The 9168-nt window shown below is 37.4% G+C and overlaps 1 protein-coding gene across 3 annotated transcripts; it reads left to right on the top strand.

Moving 5' to 3' along the window:
* Positions 1 to 1298: 1298 nt before the first annotated feature.
* LOC116024017 (methionine aminotransferase-like) lies at positions 1299 to 4499 on the top strand. Of its 3 annotated transcripts, none has more exons than XM_031264912.1 (10): positions 1299 to 1514; positions 1702 to 1920; positions 2068 to 2198; positions 2298 to 2383; positions 2479 to 2573; positions 2753 to 2867; positions 2973 to 3087; positions 3233 to 3387; positions 3486 to 3611; positions 4033 to 4499. In XM_031264912.1, the coding sequence occupies exons 2-10, from the start codon at positions 1739 to 1741 to the stop codon at positions 4255 to 4257; spliced, it is 1230 nt and encodes a 409-aa protein (XP_031120772.1). In that variant the 5' UTR covers positions 1299 to 1514; positions 1702 to 1738; the 3' UTR covers positions 4258 to 4499. The 3 variants fall into 3 exon arrangements, with proteins under 3 accessions (XP_031120772.1, XP_031120771.1, XP_031120773.1); XM_031264911.1 differs by having other exon boundaries at positions 1692 to 1920; XM_031264913.1 differs by lacking the exon at positions 1299 to 1514 and having other exon boundaries at positions 1621 to 1920; positions 2753 to 2849.
* Positions 4500 to 9168: the final 4669 nt, after the last annotated feature.

Genomic DNA, 9168 nt, shown 5'->3' with positions numbered 1-9168 from the left:
GAAGCGGCTAGCTACCTAGCGACTAAGAAAAAAAAGTGAAAGCATAAGGAAGAAAGCTAGGACACCCCGCGTTTCGAGGAGGAGCGTTGAAATGGTACTAGCTACCAAACGCTCAAAAGGGGGAAAAAATAGTGAAGGCATAAGGAGGGAAAGTTATGATGTCTCGCGTCCCAAGATGAAAAAGTGGTAATATGGGTTTAAATTATTTCTCAAGTTAGAACGCAAGATTCCTATAACTATATAAAGAGGAACATGTCAGCTCGTGAATCTGGATAGGGGTGGGTCAAGTCCAAAAATTTCCCATGAAGCATTTAATGTGGAATAAAGGTCATGGTGAAATACATTACAAGGAGAAGAATAGAGAAAGCATAGAGAGGGTTTTGTTTTAGAGTGCTCAAAGATTTGGATAGTGGTTGGGTTAAGTTCGAGAGCATAGCCTAATAACAATCGTGAGGAGGTAGGAAAGTTCTAGTTCGATTGTCAATATGGGGGCCGTGAGGTGAGATGTGGAAGTTAGGGTCTACTACTTCCTCTAGTTGACAACCGTGAGGTGAGATGTGGAAGTTAGGGTCTACTACTTCCTCTAGTTGACAACTTGAAGAAGTAATAGACTCGTGATGGAGCCATGGGGCATAGGCCCAAGGTTAATTAGGCTAGGGAGGGGATATTCGAGGGTAATGGGTTTCGGAATTAATTGGAGCATCTTTTGGGGTTTAAATTGGATCAAGAAATAAAGTTAGGGGCTAAAGCACAAAGATTGCAGGGACGAGTGTAAAGTTGAGAAAGGGAGAATCTATGCTATTAATCCAGTTTTGTGATGGGTCCGGTCACAATTGTTGTAGTTAACGGATTATTTTAATACTCACTAAGGCAAAATCTCCTATGAGACCATGATAGTCTCATGGATCTTATTTGTGAGATGGTCGGATTTTGTTTTTAAGTATTACATTTTTCCACATAAGTATTACAATTTTCATTATAATTAACTTTTCAACTCTTAATATTATATTTTTTATTTAAAATATTATATTTTTTTCTCAAAAGTATTACACTTTTTATATAAGTACACGATTAGTATTACTTTTTTTTTTTTAAAAACATAATACTCCGTATTACATTTCTATCATGACCTGATCCATTTAACATATAAATATCCTTGAGACGGTCTCACAATACTCATTCTTTACTTTATTATTTACTATAACACTCCTTGACCAAAAAAAAAAAAAAAAAAAGTGTATAACTACTTGTAACGACATTAGATACATAACGGGAAATCTATGCTAATCATCGTCGACAAGGTTGGCTCCTTGGCGGTCTCGGCAAAAGTCACGATGACCACAAAGACGATTGCCGATACGCCGTCTTTTGTTTCAACTCTGCCACCGTGGACAGTTGCCGGAAAAGTAAGATCTTCACTATCGCTTGGCTATGCCGGACTTCGTCAATGGGAGCTGAACAAGGACAAGGATTGTGAACTATACAATCATAAGCAAATTTGGCGCCTTTCGGAGGTAACGTGTAAATGTGTAATCACGATGATTGCACAACTTTTGTGTCCTCATTAGTTTAATTCACTACTTAATCAATTCAATAATCAAATTGTATTTTAGCGGCATACTGGAAATTATTTAACATTTATCCCAAAATTATTGTTGGCATTCACAGTTCAATTTATCTTCATCTGTCAGCTGTTTCTAGGTCTTGCTTTGAACGGTGTAGAGTAGATAAAGCAGGCATGGAGGAGAAGTTATCTTCGGCGGCAAAGAACCTAAAATCCTCTCCTATTCAACAGCTATCCTATCTCGCTGAAAAATGCAACGCCATCAACCTCGCCGAGGGTTTCCCTGATTTCCCAGCCCCGGCTATCTTCAAAGCTGCTGCCATTTCTGCCATCAATTCCGACTACAATCAATACAGGTCTATTCTCCCTTCATTCTATGATTGTAGATTACGAATTATTAGTCACGGATTATCTCCGGTTAATAAACTCGCAAAGAGGCAAAAATATAACTTGCTGTTAGTTAGTTATTAGTATAATCTGATTAGTGTTCGATATTATTACAGACATGTTCAAGGACTTTGTGACCTTGTGGCGCTTAGAGCCAAAGAGATTCATGGCCTAGATGTTGACCCTCTCACTGATATTGTTGTTTGCTGTGGACAATCTGAGGCTTTTGCAGCAACGATGTTTGCAAGTATTGTCTCACAGTGCTCTTTATTGGGTTCTAATGGTTTCTTAAGGAATAATTAACTTGCCCAAATTAGTAACTTTCCTGTTTTATTTAATTGCTTAGTAATTAATCAGGGCGATGAAGTCATACTTCTTGATCCAGTGTATGAGACATATGAAGTGTGTATTACATTAGCAGGAGGAGTACCTGTAAGTTTCAAAATATTGTATTCTTGGGTTGATCTATGCTGTCATGCTACAGACAAACTTCTTTTTTTTTTTTTTTTAATAAATGTAATTCACAGGTTTATGTGCCTCTTGACCCTCCTCATTGGACACTGGATCAAGAGAAACTGAATAAGTCTTTTACGAGCAGGACAAAAGCAATAGTTCTAAACAGGTATGATGGAATTGATGGGAGAGCTTTATTTTCTACCAGTAGTTCTTACTTCTTAGTCAACAAGGGCTTGCAAATATATGCACTCAATTTTGAAAGATGTCATGCCTTTTTTTTTAATTTCCTCTTCTTTTTTTTTGCATTGAAATTTGATAGTACTGATAAAAAAAAAATTTGTACAGTCCTCACAACCCTACTGGAAAGGTTTTCACTAAGGCTGAGCTTGAGATTATTGCTAGAGCTTGTCAAACGCACAACATTATAGCTGTAACAGATGAGGTGTGGATAAATTCGCTGGTACTTGTTTCATTTCCACTAGAAACTAGTATTCTCCCAACCCATTATGTTTTATTTATCATTCCCAGTTTCTGCAATTTCATTTTGTGTTTGATGTTTCTGTAGGTATACGAGCATATAACTTTTGACAAGGAAAGACATATATCACTTGCCACATTTCCGGGAATGCAACATCGGACCATCATCACATCTTCCCTGTCAAAAACATACAGTCTAACTGGTACTGTTTAAGCTACCTAAAATAGGGTCATGCTTTGTTTTAAATTGTCCTTTTCTTTGCCTTAATGATCTATACTCTTCAGTTATGAAGATCTATGATAAATTTAGCTGCAGTAGTTTATTGATTTTATCATGCATTATTTTAGGTTGGCGGATTGGATGGGCGATTGCTCCTTCTTGCATTGCTTCAGCGATTAGAAACATTCATGTTAAAATTACGGACTCTGCCCCGGCTCCTTTCCAGGAAGCTGCCTTGATTGCATTAAGGAGCCCCTCTGAATACTTCAATTCATTGAGAAAAGTAACACTCATTGGCATTTTTAACTTCTGTAGTTATAATTGTTGAAAGCTAGTGGAAGATGTTTTATGATCTTTGATAATATTTGATTTGGTGAACAGGACTATGAATCAAAAAGAGATTTCCTGGCTGAGTTGCTTGCAAAAGTTGGCTTCCAAATCCAATCAATGCCCAAGGGTTCTGTTTTCGTATTTGCAGAGCTTCCTGAAACTTGCACACTTTCTGATGTAAGTTCTCTCTGCTTAATGCCTTCAGTTATTATCATCTTTTGAAAACATTTGAACTCACTTGAGTTAATAAATATCCGTTTGAATTTCTTATCAACACTTGCATTTGTTGCGCCTATTAGTGAACTTAATTCTCTAGGCATATTAGGGAAATAGACTTATGTTCAAACAGGAAAACTGACATTTTAACCTTCCATTTCCTTAGATGTAAGTGAGAATCCATATATGACCTTCATCTGTGCAACTGTGCCATAGTGCGTCCTATTGCAGTAAGCTCCAACAGAACTATAAAATGCATCAGGACTTCAGGGCTCAACCTTTACATCCAAAAGTGCTAATAAAACTCTTGCCCAGATTTTATATTCATAATAAACCATGAGATCCTACTGGCAGTTATAATTAGTAACTTGAATAATTTCAGGTTGAATTTGTAGAGGAATTAATCAAACAGGCAGGAGTTGTGGCTGTACCTGGTAGTGGATTCTTCCATAGCCACTCGTATGTTGACAAGCCTTCTCAGGTAACTTCTTCCTATGCTAGGAGGTACATCAGGTTTGCATTTTGCAAAAGCAATGAGACATTGGCTACTGCTGCTCAAAAGATTTCTAGGCTGGTGGACAGTACAGGAAGGCTCAAGCTATTTTAGTTCAACTTGAAACTTAGTCATCAGTGTTATGGAATTTGTCAATCTACTCTTTGCTCTGCTCCTGTAAAAAGTGCAAGTTTGGATTGTCATTTGAATGTGATTATTTGAAATCTGAATGCTGAGGCAAATGCGGGTGCTGTCTCTCTGCCTCTTTTGTTACATTTTGATTTAAAATTCTTTTTACCCTATTTATTGGTTTGTTGTTGGTTGAGGATCTTACTTTGATTTATTTTTGTTCCTTTTATGCTTGAGCCCCTTTATGGATGGAAAATAAGATAATACATATGATGCATTTCAACTGAGTCTGGTGCATGCTTTGGCTAGAGCTGCTAGTTCGCAAACTGGTCCTTCTAGTTGGATTTCATCTATTCCTGCTTGTATTGAACAATTGCTTTAATGAAGTTTTGTTGGTTGTTTTCAAAAAAAAAACTGAGTCTGCTACACTTTAGGCATGTAAAAGCCCAAAAGATGTAAGGTTTTATATTTAGGTGGTTTTTCAGTATAGATCCAGTGGTCTAGCACATGCTTGTCATCAACAGTTCTGTTATTTAGTCCTGAAATGGTTGACTATAGTGGCTGTAAACAAAGAAATTTGAATATATATATGTAGGATTCAAAATTCATGTTACAATATGATATATCAATATGGGGTGTGGGTACAATATCTCTGGATGATCCTCTGATTCTTCAATTGATGTCTTGACGCTCCATTGAAGGGCCCCCGGATCTCTACTGGCTTGATCTTCAAAGAAGAACTTATATGTTTGTTCTTCTGAAGGGCCTTCGGTGTTTAAATGGCTTGATCTTCAACGGGAGATTTGGATCAATATGATAGGCATGGAGGAGCTTGGGGGGGCTTTTACTACTTTTATTATGATTTTTCCGGGATCTTTACATAGAAATAAAAGCTACTATTTATAGGAGTAGGATAGAAGAGTTTTGATAAATTCAAACTCTTTTGATATTATCTAATTAAAAAATTAGATAATATCAATATTATCCAAATATATATTCAAATCTAATATTCAAATCTAATAAAAACTAATTACATTTGTTAAATTTTCAGTGTCAACAGTGGCTAAGCAGTTGTTGCTAGTTTGTATAGTGATTTCCTAATTTGTATATGACTAACAGGAAAATTACATGGCACATATATCCTGAAAAAGCTTGTGAATGTGATTGCTGAGAGGTTATTGCTGGTTTGTATAGTGCTTTTCTAATCTTTATATGACTAACAGGAAAGTTAAATACCACATAGGTCCTGAAAAGGCTGTGATTTTGGTGGCTAAGAGGTTTATTGCTTGTTTGTATAGGGGTTTTCTAGTCTGTATATGACTAACGGGAAAATTATATTGCACGAGACATTGACATCTTAAAGAGGTTATTATGAGGTGTGATTCATTCAGAGAAGAATACAGGTTCCCTGGCATTTGTGATGCTGAAGATATCATTTTGGGGATTCTTGTTGATTTCATGCACATGAGCAATATAAACATTAAACTATGCTGTTGATAAACTAGAAGCCACTTTGTCTTGTTTCTCAATCATTTACCTGCAGTGGAACTCCTACTTATCTTCCTTTGATTTGGTATATTAAGCTAGTGAAGCATACACCAAGGTTCTACTTTCAAATCCATAGGGCGTGACTGTTTGAATAAGATGGTGCAGGTCTCTTTCAGCTTAACCAGAGGTCTCGGGTTCAAGTTCTAAGGATGTAGCTCCCTTAAAACCTCTATTAAGGAGTGCTTAGGGTTTTGGTTTCAAATCTTCACAACAATGTATATTTCATTGCTAGAATGATATTTGTGTATTGTTCTTTATTCTTTTTTTGACGAGGGAAATTCGCAGCTACTACCCGAGAGTGTGCACTAGATAAATCATGCATTTCGATCCTAGCCGGCAATGGACCACAAAGAGGTAAACTAGCATAGATTGCCCATAACTGACCGGCTCAAACTAAGAAGGCTGGGATTCGAACTCGTGATCTTGGAATTACAAGTCTATATCCTTAGCCATCTTGGTTGGGGTTTCTTCTATTTTGGATAATTTCTCAATTTGTGCGATCCTTGCGTAGGGACCATCATTCCAATTGTATTGCACTTGCACCCACGTCTAGATTGCACTGTAATGTATCTGCATTCCAGCATTTGTCTCCAGTGCGCCTTACTACAAGTTATATTTATGATAGGTATAATTTATAAAGCTTCTAATTCTTTTATCAACTGCAAATTCGGAAAAAACACACAAGCAAAGTGTCATGATTCATATGAAGCTCTACAGGTACACTGTAGATAGGGGACAAGGATCTTTTTGGTGTCAAGCATCATCCTTTGCCATATCTATACAATATAAATGAGAAAGGTATTGTCCTCCACTTCCTGTATAATTAGAAAAAGGTGTTCCCATTGTGACATTAGGTATTCTCTTCCCTCCCTATAAAGCAATCCTCTCACAAGCATCTCGTATTTGATTCACTCCACTAAACACAGTATTTGAATTAGGGTACATTTTGGACCCTCAATTACTACTGCCTAATTGATTTATTAACTGAATTAACCAAATGAATACTCCTAATAATGATGTAGAAATCAAAACTGCTATTTACGCTTTGAATGGACGGCTGGAACTAATTATGAATTAATGGAGTGCATAATTAGGCTCACTGAGAAGTATTTGGAAGTCATGCTACGGAGCCGGATGAGTTTAGTTCACTAGTGCAGAGTAAGTAGTATTTGGAAGGAAACTCAACAACAACAGTGTGACGATTATGTCTAAAGTGGCAGTTTTCAAAAAAAAAATGTCTAAAGTGGCATATCCTTTGTGTCACAAGCATTTGATTCGTGGCAGTGTGGAATTATGCCTAAAGTAAATAGTATTTGGGAGGAGAAATCAAGTATGTGAGAGGAGAAATCAATGTTAGAAACTCAGCAACAACAATGTTGGGATATTATACTTAAAGTGGGCAGATTTCTTGTGTGCACCGGCATGTAGCCCGTGACATTGTGGGGATTATGCCTAAAGTGATCAGATTGTGTGCATTGATATTTAACCATGTCTAAGCCATTGAGTTATTGTGATTTACATCCTCTCACCTGCTCTGTCATGTAAGGAGTGGGGGATTCTAACTTTGGGGGGGGTGGGGGGGGGGGGGGAGGAGTCTTGTTATAGACGATAAACGAATATTAAGACTGTAGATGGGTAAAAGTAGGAAGTGACCTTTGGGGTTTGTGAAACTTTGCTTCAAATCTCCTCCAGCCAGCTTTGCCTTTTCATGTCCACCACCTGGGGCTGACGTAGAATCCCTCAATCTATTTGCCCTCCTCAGCCGCGTATATAATCGCAGCATTCTCTAGGGCGTTGTAGAGCCGACAATGGCCTCTGAGAAGCTAGCGATGAGTGAGACGTACAACGACGATGAAGGCGGCGCCCACGAGCGGCATGATGATTCCGACGAGACGAGGAGGGCGGAATACCAGCTCGGAAAAGCGCTTGCACATAGAGCAATTTACGGTTCCCGCCTTGGAAGAGGTAGAAAGGCTAGAAGCACGGACAACAAATCGCCGCCAAGCCGGCTGAGCAAGGTTTCCTCGGCGGATGAAGCCCAGAACAACTAATGAATCAATGATTTCATCCCATTATATTGTACAACAGAGAAGAATATGCCATTACTTGTAACCATTGTTAATATGGAATCTGAATTAGGTCTTTTCATATCGTTCTTCAGTCTTTCTGGATTCATATGAGATAGATAGTTCATAACTTCATATCACCGTCAAGTATAAAACTAAAGTGCCTTAAGCTTTATTTAAACAAATTTAATCATCAAATTGAAGAGAATAAAACCTGGATTCCGTCCACTATTACAGTGGTATGGCGGCACTCAATTTTGCTCTGTTTTGGCCGTTGAGTTTTCCGGCGAATTAAGGTAGTGTCACCGCCGCCGGCCCTTTACTGTTGAAACTTCACCGCCATTGCTGTCTCACCGCTGCGAATAGGTTTCTTCTTTGTTCAATGCTGCAGCACAAAGGAGATGAAGTAGCCGGATCGAATGCTATGCAGGTCGCTCATGGTGGGTGGTTATGACTTATGGTTGCTAAATTTGGCAATTCAATTAATGTTTCCCTTCCCTTTGCAAATTGGCCCTATAAATTTATTCTACTTCTATCTCCAATTCTTTTTTCTTACATTTTTACCCTAATAAATTTATAATTTCTTTCAATTACTGCCTCAGCCCTGCCCTGCACAAGTAATGAAATTAATACCAAATTAACCCAATTATAACAATCAAAGCCTAGAATAGGTTTAATTACTAAATGCGGCATGGATAACTCAGTTGGTTCATGAGTGATAAATTATGGCAAGGACTCAAGAGTCAAGATTGAATCCTAACAATGATAATGTGAGAGTTACACCCAATATGGTGAATTCCTTGTAAGCACCAGACATTGGTTCTCCCACTAATATAACTGAGAATTAATTGATGTAATTAAAAGCAAAACTTAAGGTTAAACATAAGTCAATGGGATTACCATTCCCAAGTCATCGTGTCCATCACCTAGCATCTTTAATGTTGAGATTAACAAGAACAAGAAATATAAGAACGTTGATGTTAGGAATATAGCGGAATAATGCGGAAGCGAATAATCGAAAATTGAGAATTATAGAAGTTGAATAATAGGGAATAATATAATAACACGATAAATGAGAATATGGAATAAATATATATTGAACTCTCAATTGAAATGCAAGAGTAAGAATATAATATATATAACATATATAATATATATGTTGCCTACATGAGAAAGAGACAAAAGGGAGAAAGGAATTCAATTGATGAATTGATAAAATTGAGATGCAATTACAAACAAAAGAGTGACAACTATTTATACACTAAAGCATGCGAATCTTGCG

The sequence above is a fragment of the Ipomoea triloba genome, chromosome 7 (assembly GCF_003576645.1).
Source record: "Ipomoea triloba cultivar NCNSP0323 chromosome 7, ASM357664v1".
In the NCBI taxonomy this organism is placed as follows: domain Eukaryota; kingdom Viridiplantae; phylum Streptophyta; class Magnoliopsida; order Solanales; family Convolvulaceae; genus Ipomoea; species Ipomoea triloba.
The sequence above is the reverse complement of the archived record's forward strand: the minus strand, read 5'-3'. Positions and strand labels throughout refer to the sequence as shown.

Excerpts from the sequence above, each read along its gene's own strand:
- LOC116024017 (XM_031264912.1), top strand. The coding sequence starts at position 1,739 with ATGGAGGAGAAGTTATCTTCGGCGGCAAAGAACCTAAAATCCTCTCCT. Across the intron at positions 3,388-3,485 it reads ACTTCAATTCATTGAGAAAA|GACTATGAATCAAAAAGAGA; the intron begins GTAACACTCATT and ends TTTGGTGAACAG. Across the intron at positions 3,612-4,032 it reads AAACTTGCACACTTTCTGAT|GTTGAATTTGTAGAGGAATT; the intron begins GTAAGTTCTCTC and ends GAATAATTTCAG.